At 41.3% G+C, this 25,282-nt stretch overlaps 1 protein-coding gene across 1 annotated transcript in view; it reads right to left on the bottom strand.

The window, feature by feature from the left end:
• Nucleotides 1-25,282, bottom strand: part of LOC143276650 (zinc transporter ZIP6-like) — a 43,047-nt gene that overhangs the window by 14,268 nt on the left and 3,497 nt on the right. The window contains exons 2-5 of the mRNA XM_076581272.1: nucleotides 24,522-24,780; nucleotides 19,351-19,520; nucleotides 18,336-18,539; nucleotides 4,837-4,975 (exon numbers count right to left, since the gene is read on the bottom strand). Coding sequence (XP_076437387.1) covers nucleotides 4,837-4,975; nucleotides 18,336-18,539; nucleotides 19,351-19,520; nucleotides 24,522-24,780 — 772 coding nt within the window. The remainder of the gene's footprint in view (nucleotides 1-4,836; nucleotides 4,976-18,335; nucleotides 18,540-19,350; nucleotides 19,521-24,521; nucleotides 24,781-25,282) is intronic.

The following is a 25,282-nucleotide window of genomic DNA, read 5'->3' as shown; positions in this document are numbered from 1 at the left end:
TAAAAAAAGAAGAAATCCTTTTGTCTGAAAAAACACCTGCACTGCACTGCTTAATGTCGCATCCACAATTCAATCCTTTTATAATGATAATAATAAAATAAATAAATGTAATACAATAATAAAAAATAATAACAACAGTAATAATAAATCCTTTTGTAAAAGTCAAAACAAATGAAATGAGGTTCTGCGGCATTTACACCTGTCGCAAATGTTATCATGGAAAACAATTACAATATGAGCCATAGTTTTGTAACATTTACACTCGTAGTTAATGCTGTCATGAAAAAATAAAAGATTAGTCTGCACTGCTAAATGCTACATCCATGCTTCAATCCTTTTGGAAAAAAGAAAAAAGAAAAAAGAAAGAAAAAAATATGGGGTAAACGTTTGTGACATTTAATTTACATTTGTAGAAAAAATAAAAGATTAGTATGTAGTTACTCACGGTTACATCCATATTTCAATTCTCTGATAAAAGTAAAATGTAGGAGAAATGTTTTCCTAAGAATTACATTTGTAGTAAACACAATCATCACACAAAAAAAAAAAAAAAAAAAAAAAAAAAAAGGATTAGGTCTGTGTTTATTTTTAATCCATGATAACATGGTATTGCCTTGTGTCCGTTGATACTCAGCAGATTAAGATTCAGTACATGGCTACAGTTGTTACATGGGATTAGTATTACACTTTTACACAAGTACTAGTTCTTTTTATCGATCATCTACGTGATAATACAAGTCATTTGAAGTGAATCCTTTCAAGGCAGGCAATTCCAAGTTTACTATCATCATCACGTTTTTTTCCTTCTTCTTTTTTTTTAAAACACAAGAGTTATGCATGTGTGCAAATGGCTGGTATGTAAACGCTTCCGATTTGTCTCTACACAAGATTCAGCGCTGTGATATAAATACTACGTATTATCATTATTATTCTCTATCGTTCCCTTTCTTGAGGAAGGTGGCAGAATGGTTAAGACGCTCAGCTGCCAATACAGAGAGTCCGTGAGGGTGTGGGTTCGAATCCCGCTCTCGCCCTTTCTCCGAAGTTTGACTGGAAAATCAAACTGAGCGTCTAGTCTTTCGGATGAGACGATAAACCGAGGTCCCGTGTGCAGCACGCACTTGGCGCACTGAAAAAGAACCCTTGGCAACGAGTGTTGTCCTCTGGCGAAATTACGTAAAATGAAATCCACTTTCATAGGTACACAAATATGTAAGCATGCACTCAAGGCCTGACTAAGCGCGTTGGGTTATGCTGCTGGTCAGGCATCTGCTCAACAGATGTGGTGTAGCGTGTATGGATTTGTCCAAACGCAGTGACGCCTCCTTGAGAAAGTGAAACTGAAAACTGAAACTTATCTATCCACGCCCTTTTCTTCTTTCTTTCATTTGTTCTCGTTGTTGCCGTTTTTCTTCTTTTTCACCTTCCGGTCTTCTTCTTCCAATGCCTCAATGCATTTATATATTTTTCATTGTTGACTCACTTGTGTAAACAAAGTGAGTCTATGTTTTAACCGGGTGTTCGGTTGTCTGTGTGTGTGTGTGTGTGTGTGTCCGTGGTAAACTTTAACATTGACATTTTCTCTGCAAATATTTTGTCAGTTGACACCAAATTTGGCATAAAAATAGGAAAAATTCAGTCCTTTCCAGTCATCTTGTTTAAAACAATATTGCACCTCTGGGATGGGCACAAAAATTTTTTTAAAAAGAAGCCTAATTATATGCAAACTGCATTTACTGTTATATTTATATTTTTTGTATTCTCTAAACTTGGCACTTTGACCTCTCATTCTGACACAACAACAAGAGGAGTCATTATTATCATTTTTTTGTTCAAACAGGAACTTCTTTTAAGCATGGAATTTTGATTTATTTGGCAAACGTTTTGGTGCAGATAGTAAAAAAAAAAGGGAAATTACTCTGTAATTAATGCTAGGGGACTTAATTTATCACAAGTGAGTCTTGAAGGTCTTGCCTCTCTTGTTTGTTTTTTGTTGTTGTTGTTTTTGCTTTAAATACTGTAGTTTCAAACACTACACGACTACAAGACAAAAGCCCGATACTCTAAGGCATCTCCCGCCTAATCAGCTGTAACTTTTCTCCTGCAAATACAAAACACACACAGAAAGAAGAAAACAAAAGAAAAAAAAAAAAGCCCCCTACACAACTTGCTGAAACAGCAAGCAACACGTAACCCTGAACAAAACACAAACAGTTTCAAGTTAACTGCAATGTAAGTAGGCCGCTAAATAAAAACAGTTGGCTAAATGTTCTGAGTATTCAGGAATCAAAATTAGAAGTACATGGTGAATGGAGTTAAAATTTAAAGAAATTTTAAAAAAATTTTTTTAAATGATGTGAAATAAAAACAGAAGCGTATGATACCTGGCTCCTCTGAAAAGGAGCAAGAGCAATCATCCAGGCACCGTCATGGAATCGTAAAAAAATTTTAAAAAAGGAAAAAGAAAAGAAAGAAAGAAAGAAAAGAAAAGAAAAGAAAGTAGCATGGTCACAAATAAAATCTAAAAAAAAATTAAATTAAAAAAATACCAGATCAAAGAAATAATTTTTATAACAATGGCAAGTCAAAAAATTAAAAAATTTTTTTTTTTTAAATCTGCTCTCAAAAAGTGTGCTTTATATTCAGCAACTCAACAATATCTTACCTTGTTTTTCCGGATTTCCCTACTCAACAACAAAAACTGATTTTTTTTTTTTTTCCATAATTCTTAAATAAAAATTACTTGCAGATTCACTCACAGAATATTGTTGTTAAAAAAATTAATACACCTAGCTTTGTTGGTTAAAAAAAAAAAAAAAAAAAAAAAAAAAAAAAGTTAAACATCACATACGCCATAAGAGCAGTGAATGCCTATCTACCGTGTCTAGAACAGTGTGAACTAGGCTTAGAAAGACAAAGCCTGATCCTCTCTTTCCGTAAAGACCCTACACTACACATCCTTCCTTTCTTTCTTCCTCTCTTATCTCTGCTCTCAAGATCTGATTTAGCCGTTCGTTTTCCGCCCCCATTTTCGATGGCTTTTTTCCTGCCAAAATTTGTCAGGAATTTTCATGGATGGAAGAGCTGATTTCCTGCTTTTAGTTTCCTCCACTATTGTCAGTATTGTTGTGTGTGTGTGTGTGTGTGTGTGTGTGTGCTTTGGCACGTGCATGTGTGTACGTGGCACTGTCAGTGAATGTGTGTATGTGTCACTGTCAGTGAATGTGTGTGTGTGTGTGTGTGTGTGTGTGTGTGTGTGTGTGTGTGTGTGTGTGTTTTGGCATGTGCATATGTGTGTGTGTGTGTGTGTGTGTGTCCGTGTGTGTGTGTGTGTGTGTGGTATGTGTGTTTGTGCACGTGCATGCATGTGTGTATGTGTCTGTCTGTGTGTCCGTGTGTGTGAATGAATATCTAAACATCATCACTTTTGTGTGTGTGTGTGTGTGTGTGTGTGTGTGTGTGTGTGTGTGTGTGTGTGTCTGTGAGTGTAAATGAATATCTAAACATCATCACTTTAAAAGACGTAGCAATTCCCATGATCCACTGTAAATGTTACCACTGTCAAAGCAGCGCATTATTCGCATCATCCACTGTAAACGTAACCGCTGTTAAGACAAGAGCGATTCCCATCATCTACAGTAAATGTCACCTCTTTTAAGGCAGCGCAATTCCCACCATCCACTGTAAATGTTGCTACTGTTAAATATAGACCAATTCCCATCATCCATTGTAAAAAATCATCACTGTCAAGACAGCGCAATTCCCATCATCCACTGTAAATGTTGCTACTGTTAAATATAGACCAATTCCCATCATCCACTGTAAATGTTACTACTGTTAAATATAGACCAATTCCCATCATCCACTGTAAATGTTGCTACTGTTAAATACAGACCAATTCCCATCATCCATTGTAAAAAATCATCACTGTCAAGACAGCGAAATTCCCATCACCCACTGTAAATGTTCCTACTGTTAAATATAGACCAATTCCCATCATCCACTGTAAATGTTACTACTGTTAAATATAGACCAATTCCCATCATCCACTGTAAATGTTACTACTGTTAAATATAGACCAATTCCCATCATCCATTGTAAAAATCACCACTGTCAAGACAGCGCAATTCCCATCACCCACTGTAAACATCACCAGTGTTTAGATAGAATATTTCCAACCATTCATTACCATCTTTTGTTTAGACTGAGCAAATTTTTGATATCCAACAAAACAAGACAAGAACAAAACAAAACCAAAAAATGAAAAAGAAAAAAAAAAAAAAGAATGAGGCTAACCATACATAACTGAAAATGATCAGTTACAATAAAGCCATTTACAAAAAAAACAAAACAAACAAAAAAAACCCGCACAAACATAAATCATTCCCAACACAACACCAACACTCAAAAAAGAAACAAAAAACAACAACAAAACAACAACACCTGTAGCCAACCAGACAAAACTGAAAATGATCAGTTAACATAAATACATCAATGAAAAAAAACAAAACAAACATAAATCACTCACAACAACAACTCTAACAAAAAAAACCCTCAGAGTCTCTACCATACATAACTGAAAAAGCTCAGTTGAATAAATAAATGCAAAGAAAAAAGAAACACACACCCACACACAAACCCCCCCCAAAAAACAGAACTCACAATAAACCCAAAGTCTATCATAAATAACTGAAAATGATCAGTTACGATTAAAAACACGCACACACACACACACACACACACACACACACACACACAACTCCGCCCAACCCACCACACAAACACAAATCATTCACAACAACAAAACTCAAAGCCGCCCACACACGCAGCACGTACCTCTGTTGGGATGAACCACCATCACCATCTGTTCACAATCTGCGTAGTCACCGTCTTCATGGGTCGACAGCTTGGCACCGACTTTGCTACTTTTCTCAGCGTCACACAGACGTTCACATCGCTTCTGCTTCAGGCGAGACTGAACACACACACACACACACACACACACACACACACACACACACACACCACTTTTGTTGAAATTCTACACTCCAGTTCAAAACTCTTTAAATACATCAGAGAGGAAGGCAGGTGAAATTGAAAATACACACACACACACACCACTTTTGTTGAAATTGTAAACTCTAGTTAAAACTCTTTAAATACATCAGAGAGGAAGGCAGGTGAAATTGAACACACACACACACACACACGCACACACACACACACACACACACACACACACCATTTCTGTTGAAATTATAAACTCTAATTAAAACTCTTTAAATATATCAGAGGAAGGCAGGCGAGACTGAACACACACACACACACACACACACACACACCACTTCTGCTGAAATTTTAAACTCTTTAAATATATCAGAGAGGAAGGTGGCAGAATGGTTAAGACACTCAGCTGCCAATCTAGAGAGTCTGTGAGGATGTGGGTTCGAATCCCGCTCTCGTCCTTTCTCCCCAATTCGACTGGAAAAATCAAACTGAGAATCTAGTCATTCGGACGAGACGATTAACCCAGGGCCCATGTGCAACACACAGGTGGCGCACTGAAAAAGAACCCATGGCAATGAGAGCGTTGTCCTCTGGCAAAATTCTGTAGAAGAAATCCACTCTGAGATATATATATATATAAATTATTATATATACATATCTAAAGACAAAACGATACAATGCAATGCAATGCAACGCAATGCAACCATACCATACCAAACCACACCATACAATACATTACAATGTAATGCAACCATACCATACCAAACCACACCATACAATACATTACAATGTAATGCAACCATACCATACCATACCAAACCACACCATACAATACATCACAATGTAATGCAACCATACCATACCATACCAAACCACACCATACATTACAATGTAATGCAGCCATACCAAACCACACCATACATCACAATGTAATGCAACCATACCATACCAAACCATACAATACATCACAATGTAATGCAACCATACCATACCAAACCACACCATTCAATACATTACAGTGTGATGCAATACAATGCAATGTAATGCAATACAATGTGTCAAGTTCAACTTCTCAACTTCCCCCCCCCCAAAAAAAAACAAAAACAAAAAAAAACAAAAGTCTGAAATCTGACACCACCTTCATTTCAACGATCACTTTCAACTTCCCTTCCGCCTACACACACACACACACACACACACACACCCATCCCCACCCACCCCTGTGATGAGTTCAGGTGTAGGTGTTGACAGATTTGTGGGGGACTGCTGACGTAAGTACAGAGCCCTGACAATGGCCAACACTCAAACGGGCAGATCTCTCAACAGCATGGGAAAAACACCACATGACGTAGGGGAATCGGACAAAAGAGAAACACACACACACACACACACACACACACACACAAACCACACACACACTCCTGAACTGTTCAGTATTGACAAGCACACACACACACACAAACCCACACAAATACCTGAACTGTTCAGTATAGGCTATTGGCATTTGGCAAGCTTTAAACCAGCAGTTAACTCTCTCCATACGAACGACGAAAGAGACGACGTTAACAGCGTTTCACCCCAATTACCATCATCAAAATATTATATTGCAAGCGGAAGGCTCTTATACTGAAGACGGTGAATGTTGACAAAGAATACCACAATTCTGACGACGAAAGTATGCATCAATGTAACTTCCATATTAAGCAGAAGATCAAAGTTACTATTTCAAATTAAAATGATAAATAGACCGCTATTAAATAGTGTGTCAATGATTATGTCAGACGAAAGTGCTAAAATGGCTGTTGAAACATGTTTGGCACAGCTATTAAATAGTGTGTCAATGATTATGTCAGACGAAAGTGCTAAAATGGCTGTTGAAACATGTTTGGGTTCTTTACAGTGTTTTGTGGCCTTACAAGAAGTGCATTGTCATTATAATTCGTATTTGTATTTCTTTTTATCACAACATATTTCTCTGTGTGAAATTCAGGCTGCTCTTCCCAGGGAAAGCGTGCTGCTACACTACAGCGCCACCCTTTTTGACTCACCTGTGTAAACAAAGTGAGTCTATGTTTTAACCCGGTGTTCGGTTGTCTGTGTGTGTGTGTGTGTGTGTGTCTGTGTGTCCGTGGTAAACTTTAACATTGACATTTTCTCTGCAAATACTTTGTCAGTTGACAACAAATTAGGCATAAAAATAGGAAAAATTCAGTTCTTTCCAGTCATCTTGTTTAAAACAATATTGCACCTCTGGGATGGGCACAAAAAAAACAAAAAAAATGAAGCCTAATTATATGCAATCTGCATTTACTGTTATATTTATATTTTTTGTATTCTCTAAACTTGGCACTTTGATCTCATATTCTGACCCAACAACAAGAGCAGTCATTATTATCATTTTTTGTTCAAACGGGAACTTCTTTTGCTAAGCATGGAAGTTTTATTTATTTTGCAAACGTTTTGGTGCAGATAGTAAAAAAAAAAGGGAAGTTACTCTGTAATTAATGCTAGGGGACTTAATTTACTGATCTTTCTCATCTTAAACATTACATTTTGAAATTATACTCAATACATAAAAAGCTTGGATTTTTTTTATTTTTAAGTGTATCACAAGTGAGTCTTGAAGGCCTTGCCTCTCTTGTTTTTTTTGTTTTTTTTTGTATTTTTTCCTGCATGCAGTTTCATTTGTTTTTCCTGTCCAAGTGGATTTTTCTACAAAATTTTGCCAGTAACAACCCTTTTGTTGCCATGGGTTCTTTTACGTGTGCTAGCTGCACGCTGCTCGATTTTTTGGTCTCATCCGAATGACCAGCATCCAGACCACCACTCAAGGTCTAGTGGAAGGGGAGAAAATATCGGCGGCTGAACCGTGATTCGAACCAGCGCGCACAGATTCTCTTGCTTCCAAGGCTGACGCGTTACCTCTAGGCCATCACTCCACTTGAATGTGCAGAAAAAACTCTTCTTATTTTTCTAATTCTCAGGCAGATTTGGAGCCAACAGACAACAGTATTTCCCGAGAAAATGAATTTGTTTTAAGATTAGATAAGATAAATAAGAATAAATCTATTATCTCAAATTAGAGAAATTTGGTCAGGGGCATTATCACAACATAGACAAGTAAACAACATGGAGACCATAACTTTAAAAACAAACAACCAGCAACCGCTATTAGGAACATAATGAAGACACGTATGTAAAAAATATCACATACACTGTTTCATACATTCATTCCACACATTGCTGGTTATTAATATTCTAAATGTAAAAACAGACAGATCTAATAAACATTATTTTGAATATAATTATGAGCATAACATACTATATTGCACATTGATTATAGATAAGAGAAGAACAACTTTATTATCGCACAAAGATAAATTGCATTAGGTGTGGAAAAACACAACCAGACAATCAACACACACACACACACACACACACACAAAAAACAAAACCAAAAAAAACCAAAAACAACAACACAAACAAACAAAAAAACAACAAAATTAAACATCACTTGATTAAACAGAAGTAATAAACATGTTTTCGAATAAAAGCATTTCACATATTAGCTTTAAAAACACTGTAATTGATAATTATCACATCATAACTATTAACATAGAAATATTTAAAATATGAATGTTAACATCAGGTTTATTGAATTGTACATTCATCCAACATATTGCACATTCATCCAACATATTGCACATTCATCCTATATATTGCACATTCTTAAAAACCATTGTCATGTGTTTTAAGCAAAATACAGATTGTTAACAAACAAAAAAACTAGAACAAGGTACAACCTATCATGCACAGACTTTCACACTAACTCACATGAAAGCATCAGAGTTGGACAGATCTTCAATAGCTGAATCATCAGAATATTTTATGACAGGAGTTTCCTACGTGCCTCTGCAGTCATTTGTGTACAGTGTAAATAGGACAGGGGACAGCACTACACCTTGGGGTGCACCAGTAGAAGTAGAGTTCAGAGAAGAGTGGGCAGAATGAAAACGAACAGACTGAGTTCTATTGAGGAGAGAGCTTACTATCCAAAGAGTAAGCTTCAGATCAACATCCAAGCCCAGCAGTTTGAGGGCAAGGAGATGAGGTTGTATTGTGTTAAAAGCGGAAGAGAAGTCAACAAAAAAGAATGCGAACAAAAGATCCTGTGTTATTCAAATTAAGGATAGTATTACCAAGGAGAGTTAGAACAGAGCACCATGGAGACACACACACACACACACACACACACACACACACACACACACATGTTGAATCACATGTATGTGTACACTGTACATACACAAAACCGAAACATTGGTATGTTACATGCCATCATGTCATGCGTAAACTCACATGTGAGCCAACACAAAAGGGCAACACCTGTGTACTAACTTCACCAACGCAACCTGTTACTTTTTTTCTATGTTCGCTTTTCCCCCCACCCCCTTCCATCCTCCCAATCTGCTCTCTTTCTCTCTCTCTCTTTTTTTTCCAAACATTTTTTTTTATTTTTGGTTTTGCTTATCTTTCGCTATTTTGTTAACACTCCCAATATTTCTGTACCACTTCCAAGGATTGATCTATTCAAGTCCAGTCTCTCTCACTCACGGAGTTGCTTATGAAATGAGAAGTTAACACGTATCGATATGAACATGGTAAAAGGCATTTCTATATTCAAAAACACATATCGTGCATATCTCATGACAAATCTGTAAACATGCTTCACGTTATTATGATAATATAATCTGCAATGTCATTGATTATCAATGATTATTCATTAACACCTATTTTCTATCTGTCAGGAGGATTTTTTTGTTTATTTGTTTGTTTGTTGTTTTTTTGTTGAAGAATTTGATTGTGTATGCATTTTTCTTATCTTTTTTTCCCTTGAGGGCAGGATGTTAAAAAAAAACCCAAAAAACAATTGTGCTTATTCCCTTACCCTCTTAAAGTTAAAATTCTGTTCGTTCGTTCGTTCGTTCGTTCGTTCGTTGGTTCTCTCCTTCACTCCTTTGGAATGGTGACACTGACAGAGTACGCAACTAAAAAAAATTCATCTTATTTCAACTTCAGTTGTCCACACCATCAATCACTGACATGAAGAGCGTATTGAATTGCTGAGGGCAGAACTTTAAATTCACCGTTTTTCAGCTTCAGTTGTTCATGTGGATCGATCGTTGATGTGCAGAGTATGTTGTTTTTGTTGTTGTTGTTGTTTTTTGAGGTGTAAAAACATTTTTAATGGCTCCTAGAGTTTTAAGAATGGGTCTAGTGCACAAAGTGTGAAACAAAATGCTTTCTTTGCCAACTTTTCAAGATGTACCGAAATGAGAGTACAGAACTCCAAAAATCCGGTTTATTTCAGCTTCAACTGTTCACATAGATCAATCGCTGACATTCAGAGTACGTTGACATGCTTAGTACAGAACTCCAAAAATCCGGTTTATTTCAGCTTCAACTGTTCGCATAGATCAATCGCTGACATTCAGAGTACGTTGACATGCTTAGTACAGAACTTCAAAAACACCTTTCATCTTCAGCAGTCCACATTGATCAAACATGCAGGATATGTTGAAATGAGAGTAGATAACTCCAAAATCCGCCTTATTTCAGCTTCAGTTGTTCACATAGATCAATCGCTGACATGCAGAATATGTTGAAATGAGAGTACAGAACTCCAAAACTATGCTTATTTCAACTTCAGTTGTTCACATAGATCAATTGCTGGCATGAAGAGTACACTGACATGCTGAGTACAGAACTTCAAATACAACTTATATCAACTTCAATTGTCCACATAGATCTATCATTGACATTCAGAGTCTTTTGAAATGAGAGTACAGAACTCCAAAATCCGGCTTATTCCAGCTTCAGTTGTTCATGTAGATCAGTCGTCATACATACTTGGAGATTGCAGACATTTTGTCAAAGCATTAAATTTTCATACTTGAATTTTATCAGTTACAAATAAACAGACAAGAAGGTAGGAGAGAAAGGAGAAAAAGGGGGTGGGGGATGGGAGGGGGTCAGGGCGGAGGGGGTGTGGGGGGGGGTATGGTGAGTTGGTAGGATGGGGGGAACAGGGTAGATGGGGGGTGGAATTGCCCTGAGACATTTCTTGTCGAAAGTAGAAGTTCTTTATGTGCCTGAACTCCTGCTGTATTTGTGTTTTTATGTGTATATATGCATTGTGGAGTGTTGGCCTAGAGGTAACGCGTCCACCTAAGATGTGAGAGAATCTGAGCACACTGGTTCGAATCACGCTGGCAGTCGCCAGTATTTTCTCCTCCTCCACAAGACCTTGAGTGGCGGTTTGGACACTAGTCATTCGGATGAGACGATAAACCGAGGTCCCATGTGCAGCATGCATTTAGCGCATGTAAAAGAACCCACGGCAACAAAAGGGTTGTTCCTGGCAAAATTCTGTAGAAAAATCCACTTTGATAGGAAAACCAAAAAAAACTGCAGACAGAAAAAAAAATACCAAAAAAACGGGTGGCGCTGTCAGTGTAGCAATGCGCTCTCCCTGGGGACAGCAACCCGAATTTCACACACAGAAACCTGTTGTGACTAAAAAAAAAAAAAAAGAGTAATGCAATAATACAACATTTTCCGATTCATATCTGAACCCTTGATGCACTATCCCCCACAACCCACCAATATTCCTTGTGACCCCAGAACACTGGCTGATCAAAGCGGCTACTCAGAAAAGCAAAATCAATCAGCCAGGATGAATCACATCCAGCTTTTGGGATTTTTTTTAGATGCTCCCCTCGGGTTTGTCGGTACAGAAGAATTAGAACCGAACCCAATCGCTTTGCCAATGGCTTTTCCCCCCAAAGCAGTTACTGCCCTGTCTCGAACAAATCCAGTATGATCAAAGATAATTGTGCAATCAACAACCACTTACCTGAAGATCTAGTCATCAGTCCTGTCCATGTGTTATGTGTAATGTGCGGCTTATGTTCAAACGTGTGTACGTGTGTGTGTGTGTGTGTGTGTGTGTGTGTGTGTGTGTGCGTGTGTGTGTGTGTGTGTGTGTGTGTGTGCATGAGAATGATACGCATGTCGATGTGTCCAAAAATCTACTGTGTTTGTGTTCAATTTTTTTTTTTTTTTTTTTTTTTTTTTTTTAATCAATGTAACTTTTTATGTACTATCCCTCCCCCCTCCCCTCCTCCCCAATATTCTTTGTGATCCCAGTACTCTTGGTAATAAAGACACATTTCAATCTTTTTTTTATTCTATGCTGATCAACAACAACAACAACAACAACAACAAAAAAAAAAAAAAAAAAAAACTGCAGGTAATGCTAAATTGTACACCAGTCGAAGCTGCATTCATTTTTTTTTTTTTTTATCATGTTATTTTATTTTATTTTTCTGGTCATGTTCATTCTCTGTTTAAAAAAACAAACAAACATGCATTCAAAATAATCAATGACCACTCCTCCCCCAAGCAAACAAGAATGGGAACAAAAACCTGTGGCAGATGTTGCAGAGATCCCACATCCATACACAGCTGTCTTTCCACAGTATAAGCCAGAAATACTTGTTTTCATATTCTAATCTATTATATTCTGTCATATTATATTGTATTACACACACACACACACACACACACACACACATTACCATAATGATTTTCATAAGAGGCAAATCATTTCTCTAATCTGCAGATGGAAAATGAATTGTTTTAGGACAAAATATGTCAGTAATGTTTCTTGCATCTGTGGTGCTCACATAACAACCGATCATATACCAGCTTGCGATATGTTAAGGTCTCAAATCCCTGAACTGAAATCATCTTCAGTGTTGACGATCTTCAGCAGTCCATTGCTAATGTATGACTTTTTCAACTCCTTGTTAAATAGTCCTGTTGGTTCGCTGTTATAGTTGTTAGCTTTTCATTAGAAATATGTTATATTGTTATGTGTTGTTTTTTTTTGTTTGTTTTTAAATCAGTAATTTTCACACACACACACACACACACTTTCACTTACTCGTATGCGTACACAGTAATTCCCCCCCCCCCCCCCCCTCCTCCCACTCGATTTTTTTCCTTCCCTCGTCTAATATCACTTACAGTGAAAAGACGTTAAACTAAAGAACGAACGAACACACACACACACACATACATTTTTTTTTTTCCATTACATCATATTATTCTGATATATCACATTATATTGTAAAGAGTACTGGAAGAAAATATCATTCAGTGCAAACTGTCACATTCCTTTAGGTCTCCTCTCCTTTGTTTTCTATTTACTTTACCCCCTCTCTCTCTCTCTCTCTCTCTATAGAGAGAGAGAGAGAGAAATAGCCGAGTGGTTAAAGCGTTGGACTTTCAATCTGATAGTCCCGGGTTCGAGTCTCGGTGGCGCCTGGTGGGTAAAGGGTGGAGATTTTTCCGATCTCCCAGGTCAACATATGTGCAGACCTGCCAGTGCCTGAACCCCCTTCGTGTGTATACGCACGCAGAAGATCAAATACGCACGTTAAAGAACCTGTAATCCATGTCAGCGTTCGGTGGGTTATGGAAACAAGAACATACCCAGCATGCACACCCCCGAAAACGGACTATGACTGCCTACATGGTGGGGTAAATAAAGAAAACGGTCATACACGTAAAATGCTAAATGTTACATGTCTGAGTGTGTAGATGTGCGTGCCTGAAATCTGAATGAATGACACAGGAAACGAATGATGAGCGCCCAATGGCAGCCGTCAGTCGGCTCTACCCAGGTAGGCAGCCTGTTGTGTAAATGACTCCGTGTTTGTAAAGCGCTTAGAGCTTGGTCTCCGACCGAGGATAGGCGCTATATAAGTATCCATATCAATCAATCAATCAATCTCTCTCTCTCGGTACCGAAGACGAATATCACTTTATGTTTGCATGTGAAGCGTACGAACCCATTAGACAGAAATGTAACCTGTTTAAGGCGCCTGTTATCAGAAGGCAAAACGTTAGTTGATGTGTTAATAGCTGATAATGACGAAGTAATTAGATCCTTGGCAAAATACATTGCTGAAGCAAGTAAAGCAAGAAAACTTTTGATTTCAGTTTGAAAACATTCTGCTTATCGTTCACAGAGATTATCTATTTCTTCTTAATGTGCTTGGTGGTTTACTTACTTACTTATTGAACAGTAATCATTACACTACCTTTGATAAGGTGTCGGCCTATTTTGTATATACATAGATGGAGATTCACATCAACGCTGAGAGACTGTTGTCTGCATGTGTGGAGTAGTCTCTGAGACTTTTCTTTGTTTATGTTTAATGTCTGTTTTTCTTGAAACATGAAATTGTGAACCCCATGTTATTATGGCATGTGTGCTAATGACATTAAACGGTTTCAGTTTCAGTTCTCTCTCTCTCTCTCTCTATTTGCTTTCACTGTTTTCATTTGTTTATTCCAATATTTTGACACGAAGCGAAATTATGCTGAAGCATTCACCCATGTCATAAGAACCTCATAGCCAATGACATTAAACATAAGGTCTCAAAGTCTCTCTCTCTTTGCTTTCACTGTTTTCATTCATTTATTCTAATATTTTGATACGAAGCGAAATTATGCTGAAGAATTCACCCATGTCATAAGAACCTCATGGCCAATGACATTAAACATAAGGTCTCAAAGTCTCTCTCTCTCTCTCTCTCTCTCGCTCTCTCTCTTTGCTTTCACTGTTTTCATTTGTTTATTCTAATATTTTGACACGAAGCGAAATTATGCTGAAGCATTCACCCATGTCATAAGAACCTCATGGCCAATGACATTAAACATAAGGTCTCAAAGTCTCTCTCTCTCTCTCTCTCTCGCTCTCTCTCTTTGCTTTCACTGTTTTCATTTGTTTATTCTAATATTTTGACACGAAGCGAAATTATGCTGAAGCATTCACCCATGTCATAAGAACCTCATGGCCAATGACATTAAACATAAGGTCTCAAAGTCTCTCTCTCTCTCTCTCTCGCTCTCTCTCTTTGCTTTCACTGTTTTCATTTGTTTATTCTAATATTTTGATACGAAGCGAAATTATGCTGAAGAATCCACCTATGTCATAAGAACCTCATGGCCAATGACATTAAACGTAAGGTCTCAAAGTCTCTCTCTCTCTCTCTCTCTCTCGCTCTCTCTCTTTGCTTTCACTGTTTTCATTTGTTTATTCTAATATTTTGACACGAAGCGAAATTATGCTGAAGCATTCACCCATGTCATAAGAACCTCATGGCCAATGACATTAAACATAAGGTCTCAAAGTCTCTCTCTCTCTCTCTCTCTCTCTCTCTTTGCTTTCACTGTTTTCATTCATTTATTCTAATATTTTGATACGAAGCGAAATTATGCTGAAGAATTCACCTATGTCATAAGAACCCCATGGCCAATGACATTAAACATAAGGTCTCAAAGTCTCTCTCTCTCTCTCTCCCCACCTCCCTCCCTCCCTCCCTTTCTCCAGCTGCTTCTTCTCAAACTGCAATGGCAAAAATCATCTCTGTACTGTTTGAAGAAAAATTCTTTCAATCAATGACTGAAGAGGAACATATGACAACTATAATCATACAATTCTGTTTGTCTTTCCATTTCCCTTACTCCTTAATGTGTGACTCTGAAAGCTTCTCTGAAGGCCTTCAACATCAGCCACGACACATGGGAGCTGAACGCAATGGACAGACCAAAGTGGCGTTCAGCTGTCCACAAAGGCGCCAAATCCTGTGAGGCCAACAGAATCGCTGCAGCAGAGCAACGCAGACAGGCCAGGAAAAGCAGTGCCTGCAAGTCCCCGACAGCCGCCACCATCCCCTGTCCACACTGCGTCAGAACCTTCCGGGCGCGGATTGGCCTGATCAGTCATCTGCGCACCCAAAGAGCCCAACCCACCCACCTCCAGGATGACTAGATGGTCCTCGTCGATCCTGACGGACGAACCACACTCCTTAATGTACGCATACAAACAGATCTGCCCCCCCCCCCCCCCTCTCTTTCTCTCTCTGTTGGCTGCCTTCAACTCTACACTCCCATCTCCCTATGACCAGCTTCGGAGCCACCATTATTTCAGCGTTCCCAGATTCAAACACACCACTCCACCGCTCTTTCTCGGTCTCTGGACCTTGCACTTGGCATGAGGTCCCACTCAAAGATCCTGTAATCCATGTCAGCGTTCAGCGTTGTTAGGGAAACAAAAAATACACCTGGCATGCACCGCTCCCACCCCCTTCTGAAAACGGAGTAGGATCGCCTACAAGGTGGGGTCAAAACGGTCAATACTCATAAAAGCCCACTCGTGTCATACAATAACATGTGAGTGAATGTGGGAGTAACAGCCCACAAACGAAGAAACAGCAGCAGCAGCAGCAGCAGCTGCAGCAGCTCCCTCTTTCGCTTCACCAAATCCCTGCACTCAGCTCTTTTCAAGTCTGGCCTTTAAAAGTTAAAAAACCCACCCACCTCTTCCCAAAATAGCCACCTCTGCTCTCCCTCACCCATCACCCCCACCCCCAACTTCCCAGTCATGAACTTCTGTTCAGATTTCAGCTTAACGAACTGAACTGTCTGCACTCTTGTGTTGTTTTATCTCTCTCCATACGAACGGCGAAAGAGACGACGCTAACAGCGTTTCACCCCAATTACCATCATCAAAATATTGCAAGCGGAAGGCTCTTATATTGAAGAGGTGAATGTTGACAAAGAATACCACAATTCTGACGATGGAAGCTAAAGGTTGGGTCATTGAGACACCCACTGGACATCCGAGGGGTCTGTGTAGAGGAGAAGAGAGGACTGGCCGTACTGAGTGAGTTAAAGGTCTCACAGCCAGTGGCTTTATATATCCACTGTGTTCAGTGTTCGGCAATGGAAGGTGGGACCCTGTTCTCTCCTTCCGCTCTTTCAGCCTTCTGTCTATTTTTGTTCCTGTCATGAGTTTTGGCTATGTAAACTGAACTGCTCTGGAATGAAGAAGAAGAAAAAAAAATTCCCGCAATTCTGGGAAATGTGACAGATTTTGCAACGGCAGCAGCAGCAACAACTTGTGTCAGAAAGATGTGGGAAAAATTATGTAAACAAGAGCCACCACAAAATTCAGTTTTAAAAGATGTGTTGGTATATATATATATATATATATATATATATATATATATTTCATTTACAGCCAGGTGTTTTAGTTGGGGTTTTTTTTGGGGGGGGGGGGGGGGGGGGTTTGGTGGTGGTGGATTTTTTTTGGGGGGGAGTGGGGGGGAGGGTTCAGTACCAGTGGTTATATGACTGGTTATTATGTGCTTGCAGTGGGATGGAAATAGCATGGAGGTCAAGCTGGGTCATTGTTCAGTTGAACGTGATGCTGTGCTGTTGCTGTCCATAAAAGGGTGAAATAGTTTGTTAGGTAAAAAAAAGAAAAGAAAAAAAAGAAAGGTTTGGTTAGCCATGCACGGATGAAATCTGTATTGTTTTTATGGGGTTCATCAGGTAGAAAAGTTTGTTAGTTATTCACGGATGAAATCTGTAGTTTAGGGTTGAGAGTTAACCATGGGAGCCATGGGAGGAAGGTGGCAGAATGGTGAAGATGCTCATCTGCCAGTACAGTGTCTGTGAGGATCTGGGTTCGATTCCTCGTCCCCTCCCTTTCTCCAAAGCTTGACAGGAAAATCAAACTGAGTGTCAATTCATTCGAATGAGACAATAAACTGAGGACACACCTGCAGCAAGCACTTGGCTCAATGAAAAAGAACCCATGGCAACAAAAGCGTTGTCCTCTGCCAAAATTCTGTAAAACAAATCCAGTCTGATAGGTACACAAACTCGTATATCTGCAAGCACCCAAGCCCTGAATAAGCGAGTTGGGTTATGCTGCTGGTCAGGCATCCAGTTAGCAGACGTGGTCTAGTGTATATAGATTTGTCCAAACGCAGTGACGCCTCCTTGAGAAACTGAAACTGAAATCACCATGGCCTATCACTGACGTTAGTAGGGGGTTGAGTAGGTGGTGTCTTAACACTGTCGCAAGTACGTTAAATCAGAACAGGCACCACAAAACACCACCGAAGTGACTCAGCAGCAGTGCAGGGTCTCCTCTGGTGTGTGGCCTCCTGGCGAGGACCTAACATCAATGGTTCCCTGCGGACTGCCGACACTTGGGACTGTGACAGACAAATCCCGGGTGTGGCCGTGTACGGGGTGGGAGGCGGGCAGCGGGGGGGTGGGGGGGGGGGGAATGAGCGGCGAGGGAGCAACGCCACCGAAACGGCAGTCGCAGATGATGGGGTAGCATAAAATAAAATAAAATAAAATAAAATAAAATAAAATAAAAATGTGAACAAAATTACCATGGCCTTCTTTCGGCGCTTCTTCTCCGTCACGATGGTCAAGATCCTCTCCACCAGGAAGAAGAAGAAGATGCAGATGAGGGCCACCAGGCCTTTCCACACCGCCTCCAGGTGGTCGTCCCCGTGGGTTGTTCCCCCTTGTCCCTCGTTCTCGCCGTGGGCGTGGGAGGTGTCATGGTCGTGGGCCTGGTTCTTGGCTATGGCCTGGGGGAGGGTGAGAGGGGGTGGGGGGCAGGAATGTTGATTTTTCACAAAAGGTGAAAGGAAAGGAAAATATCTGTGTAAAGGTGGAGGTGGTTCGGGGTGGGAGGTAGGGTGTGTGAGAGTTAGCTGTGTGCGTGCTTGTTTGTGTGCATGCGTTTATTTGTATGTTTGTGGCAGGGAGGGGTGGCGTGGGGGGGGGGGGGGGAGTGAGGAGGGAGGGTGCATGTCTGTGTGAAGGCGTGTGCGTGTGTGGGTGTGGGGGGTGGGGGGGGGGAATGTGTATGTGAATGTGTGTGTGAGTGTATGACTATGAGAGAGAGAGAGGGAGAGGGACAGAGAGTACATACAAGTGTGTGTGTCTGTCTGCTGAGAATGAGTGGTGAGATTTACCATATTGGTTTGTGTTTATTTTAGACCCAATTCTTCTGTATCCTCAGAAAGAAACTAACCAGCCCCCACCCCACCCCCTAACAGAAACCACCCACACTAACAACACATCCCCCACCCCCCTCCCCCTCCCCAAATACAACACACAAAAAAACACACTTTTCACATTAAAAAAAACAAAACACATGCTAAATTCCATCCATGGCAAAGAACTCACATGGAGGAGGAAGAGCAGCAGCATGCATGTGTGTGTGTGTGTGTGTGTGTGTGTGTGTGTGTGTGTGTGTGTGTGTGTGTGTGAATGTGTGTGTTTGTGTGAGTGTGAGTGTGTGTGAGAAAAAAACCACCACCAGCACATTTCAAAACAAAAAAAAGAAAGGAAAAAAAAACACAGCCAAATTCTATCCTGGGGCGAAGAACTCACGTGCGGGAGGAGATGCAGCAGAGCGTCGCCGGACAGGGCGCCCACGGCGACAGCCACCAGGAACTGCAGCAGGTGGTTGTAGAAGACCTTCTGCATGATGGGGATGGCCGCCACCCCCAGCAACCCCACCAGCGAGATCACCAGCACTGCCGCTGTGCTGTAGCCCCACACTGTTGTCACAGGACCACAGGCACACAGTACACACACAGCGTGTTAAAGATCCTATGGCCTTGTGTTGTATAGTGTTGTGTAGTGGTGTGTTGTGTTGTATTGCACTGTGCTGTATTGTATTGTACTGTATCATCAGCACTGCCACTGTGCTGTAGCCCCACACTGTTGTCACAGGACCACAGACACACAGTACACACACAGCGTGTTAAAGATCCTATGGCCTTGTGTTGTATAGTGTTGTGTAGTGGTGTGTGGTGTTGTATTGCACTGTGCTGTATTGTACTGTACTGTATCATCAGCACTGCCACTGTGCTGTAGCCCCACACTGTTGTCACAGGACCACAGACACACAGTACACACACAGCGTGTTAAAGATCCTATGGCCTTGTGTTGTATAGTGTTGTGTAGTGGTGTGTAGTATCGTACTGCATTGTACTTTATTGTATTGTATTGAATTGTACTGTATCACCAGCACTGCTGCTGTGCTATAGCCCCACACTGTTGGCGCAGGACCATGGACACACACACAGCGTGTTGAAAAAAGTTAAAGATCCTATGGCCTTGTGTCGTGTAGTGTTGTGTAGTGGTGTGTTGTATTGCACTGTGCTGTATTGTACTGTACTGTATCATCAGCACTGCCACTGTGCTGTAGCCCCACACTGTTGTCACAGGACCACAGGCACACAGTACACACACAGCGTGTTAAAGATCCTATGGCCTTGTGTTGTATAGTGTTGTGTAGTGGTGTGTAGTATCGTACTGCATTGTACTTTATTGTATTGTATTGAATTGTACTGTATCACCAGCACTGCTGCTGTGCTATAGCCCCACACTGTTGGCGCAGGACCACGGACACACACACAGCGTGTTGAAAAAAAGTTAAAGATCCTATGGCCTTGTGTCGTGTAGTGGTGTGTTGTATTGTATTGCATTGTGCTGTATTGTGTGTGTGTATGTTCATTCTTTAGTTTTTATAGCGCGCGCGCGTGCGTGCGTGCGTGTGTGTGTGTGTGTGTGTGTGTGTGTGTGTGTGTGTGTTGCTTCTTCTTCTTTGTATTCTTTGCCACACCCAGCAACCCCACCAGTGAGATCGCCAGTACTGCTGCAGTGTTGTTGCCCCACGCTGTCATAGGATGACAATGTTCCTATATATATGTATGTGCATGTTCATTCTTTAGTTTACTATATCTATACATGTATCTATACATATCGTTATATATAAATTATCACCATGCTGCAGCCTCACGCTGCCACATCCTGTTGTGTTCAACAGTGTGCTTGTAGTGGCCCGTAGTTATCAGTAAAAGGAAATGTTCTTCCTACAATTACGTTTAAGTAACATACTTACCTTGACCCACAAGTGCCGACTCCGGCAGGGGTCTGATTCCTGTCCTGCGCAAACTAAACTATTACCCGCCGATGTGGAGAAAACAAAAGTAGCTACGGCCGATAACCCCCAGAAGTAGGTTACTTCCCCTTTGCATCCCTGACTATTGACGATAATGTGTGTATTTTACCTTCTGCATGCTTATACACACAGAGGGGGTTCAAGCACTAGCAGGTCTGCACATCTGTTGACCTGGGAGATTGGAAAAATCTCCACTTGTAACCCACCAGGCGCCGTGACCAGATTCAAACCTGGCACCCTGAAATTTAAAGTCCAATGCTTTAAACACTACGCTTTTTTTCTTTTTTTTTCTGCCCCATCATCTGTACCGTTTCAGTGGCATTACTCCAACGCCGCTCATTTTGATTCCTCCATACACGGCCACACCCTGGTTCGTCCATCACAGTTCCAGCGTCAGCAGTCCGCAGGGAACCATCTATGTTTGGTCGCCAGGAGGCCACACACCAGAGGAGACCCTGCACTGCTGATGAGTACTCAGGTTGTGTTCAGTGGTGCCTGCTCTGATTTAACGTACTTAGGACACCACCTACTAAGCCCCCTACTAACGACAATAATGGCTTAGTCGCAGAGCCAGACTGAGTGAGCGTCTCCTCCAGAGTGGAGATCGCCATCACGTCCCTCAAACAACAGCTCCCCATGAATCTGCCAACACTGAAGACACTGACAGGACTCACCCCAAGCATGGAAGTGGAGGGGTATCGAAACTGAGGTCACCATGAGAGCAGGGCATGAAAGGCCACAGACTTTGAGACTGTTCTGTTTATATTGATGATGATGAAGGAGGAGGAGGAGGATGACGATGATGATGTTGCTATGGAGGTCCATTTTGGTTTGGGAGTGCGTGACGAGGCTGTACTCTATGCTTCCTGTCATAATGATATCCTGGCGTTAACCAGGCCCAAGAGATACAGACACTTACAGTGTTGGTCAGGTAATTAGAGCAACACACCCAAAGACGCACCCTTGAAGTGGATGACACTCGACTGTGTGGTCCCAGTCTCCCCATTTAAGCCCACAGCACACTCAACTTTGGGTAGGAGCCAGCCACGGGCCGAAAAACCCACCTCCGCCAGGATTCGAACCCGCATCCTCTCTGCCGTCAGTCTGTGAGGCTAACCACTTCGCCACGGCGGCTGGTAACACTAGGCTTTTGTACCTGTCTCTTTGTTTATTTGTTTTTATTGGGTTTCTTTCTGTTTGTTTGTTTTTTTTGTTGTTGTTGGGGTGTTGGAGGGGGGGGGGAGAGGAGGGGGGGGGGAGGGGAAGTTCCACCATCCTTTTGATATTCTCTCGTTATTTCTCCCTCTCACTATCTCTCCCCCCCCCCCCCCCCCCCCCTCTCTCTTTTTCTTACATTCTCTCTTATCTTTCTCCTTTAGCTATGTTGTGCTGTATGTATAACTTATTATTCAAGTATGTGTATCATGAAATGTTTTGATATAATGATTTTTCTTTCTTTTTTTCCCCTTTTGTGGGGTGGAAATATATTTATATTAAATTTTTTTTTTAAATGTCTTGCTTTTACTCTGTTACCCTCTGAAAATAAACTTCATTCAATTCTCTGAATGCAAACAGTGCAGCTTTTGTGACAAAAAAATCAATCAACACTTGCAGCTGCAAACACCGCCACTGACCTCAATCTTCGCTGCTGTGTTGCGCTTTTCCAACCAAGTCTGCACCTGTTAGTTTGACTTCGTCCAGTCTACTGGAAATACAGTGTCTGTCAGGGTGTGGGTTCGAATCCCACACTCACCCTTTCTCCGAAGTGTGACTGGAAAATCTTCTTCTTCTTCTTCTTCTGCGTTCACTCGTATGCACACTTGTGGGCTTTTACGTGTATGACTGTTTTTACCCCGCCATGTAGGCAGCCATACTCCGTTTTCAGGGGTGTGCATGCTGGGTATGTTCTTGTTTCCATAACCCACCTAACGCTGACATGGATTACAGGATCTTTAACATGCGTTATTTGATCTTCTGCTTGCATATACACACGAAGGGGGTTCAGGCACTAGCAGGTCTGCATATATGTTGACCTGGGAGATCGGAAAAATCTCCACCCTTTACCCATCAGGCGCCATCGCGATTCGAACCCGGGACCCTCAGATTGAGGGTCCAACACTTTAACCACTCAGCTATTGCGCCCGTCAACTGGAAAATCAAACCGAGCGTCTAGTCATTCAGATCAGACGATAAACCGAAGTCCCGTGTGCAGTACGCACTTGGCGCTCTGAAAAAGAACCCATGGCAACAAAAAGTCTTGTCCTCTGGCAAAATTGTGTAAAAGAAATCCACTCTGATATGTACACAAATATAATTACATATGCATTGCACTCAAGGCCAGACAAGCGTGATGGGTTATGCTGCTGTCAGGCACCTACCTAGTAGATGTGTACCATATATATATATACATGAATTTGTCCAAACACAGTGACTCCTCCTTGAGAAACTAAAAACTGAAAATGGAACTGGTTTACTTTTACGAAGACAAGACAGTCGTTGTTTATTTGTTGGGTCCTCCCCCCCCCCACACACACCCCCCCCCTCCCCCCGCACCCCCTCCCCTCCCTTTTAAAAAATTTTTCATAAAGAAATGACACCACAAGTCAAGCTGAACAACTGACAATGAATTGACTCTCAAAACACAATCACAACAGAAACCAGGAACTGATTCAGTGAAGACGGTGAATACTTCATGGCAAGGCATGCGTTTGTGAGCAGGCTCATGTACTTCAGTTTCTTTTCTTCTTCTTCTTCTGCGTTCGCTCGTATGCACACAAGTGGGCTTTTATGTGTATGACCGTTTTTACCCCGCCATGTAGGCAGCCATACTCCGTTTTCGGGGGTGTGCATGCTGGGTATGTTCTTGTTTCCATAACCCACCGAACGCTGACATGTATTACAGGATCTTTAACGTGCGTGTTTGATCTTCTGCTTGCATACACACACGAAGGGGGTTCAGGCACTAGCAGGTCTGCACATATGCTGACCAGGGAGATCGTAAAAATCTCCACCCTTTACCCACCAGGTGCCGTCACCGTGATTCGAACCCGGGACCCTAAGATTGACAGTCCAACGCTTTAACCACTCGGCTATTGCGCCCGTCACTTCAGTTTCAATTTCTCACGGAGGCACCACTGCATTCAGACAAAGCCATATATGCCACACACTGCTGGGCAGATGAATGACAGCAGCATCATGGTACCCAACACACTTTTTAAACCTTGAGTGGATTCATACGTAATTGTTTGTGTACCTTTCACACAGAGGGTTTCTTCTACAAAAATTTTGCCAGAGGATAATGCTTTTATTCCCATGGGTACTATTTCAGAGCGTAAAATGTGTGCTGCACACAGGACATTGGGTTTATCGTCTCATCCGAATGACTAGACGCTTAGTTGGATTTTGCAGTCAAACTTGGTAGAAAAGGCAAGAGCAGTAATCATTTGGCTGACTGGGTGGATGAGAAATTCACAATCACACAAAACAATCTACCCTTATCAGACAGGGCAGTAGATATCAAATTCACATGAAGAAAATAAACCTTATACATTAAATATATATATTTATAATAAAATAAAATATATAAAATTACCTTTAGCATGGTGGGTAGACAAATCAGAAGACTTCACCTCCTCCATCCCATCAACACCACCATGATCATGGTCATGGTCGTGGTCGTGGTCATGGTCGTGGTCGTGGTCATGGTCGTGGTCGTGGTGGTGGTGGGAGTGCAGACAGTCACCAGAGTGCAGAGTATAGAGCAGGGCCGGGCACAGCAGACTGAACTGCTGAACATTCAGAGCGTTCTGCGGGATGTGGAAGAAGTTCAACAGCTCCTTTGGGCTGGCACACTGGAATCAAACAAACATTAACCCCTTCAGTGCCAGGGGGGGCGGGGGTGGGGGGGAACCAGTAGAATGTGGTGTATCAAGTCATAAATCAATACCCAAAACAATTAAGCCTAAAACTTTAGTAAAACTGAGAAAATGGTCTGGAGATTGTATTGTATTGTATAACTCTTTTTGTCACAACAGATTTCTCTGTGTGAAATCTGGGCTGCTCTCCCCAGGGAGAGCGCGTTGCTACACTGACAGCGCCACCCTTTTTTTTTTTTTTTTTTTTTCCTGCCTGCAGTTTTTTTATTTTTTCCTATCGAAGTGGATTTTTCTCCAGAATTTCATAACCCTTTTGTTGCCGTGGGTTCTTTTACATGCGCTAAGTGCATGCTGCATACAGGACCTCAGTTTATCATCTCATCCGAATGACTAGCATCCAGACCACCACTCAAGGTCTGGTGGAGGGGAAGAAAATACTGGCGACTTTGCCGGGATTCAAACTAGTGTGCTCTGATTC

This window comes from Babylonia areolata, chromosome 32 (genome assembly GCF_041734735.1).
Source record: "Babylonia areolata isolate BAREFJ2019XMU chromosome 32, ASM4173473v1, whole genome shotgun sequence".
Classification (NCBI taxonomy): domain Eukaryota; kingdom Metazoa; phylum Mollusca; class Gastropoda; order Neogastropoda; family Buccinidae; genus Babylonia; species Babylonia areolata.
The sequence above is the reverse complement of the archived record's forward strand: the minus strand, read 5'-3'. Positions and strand labels throughout refer to the sequence as shown.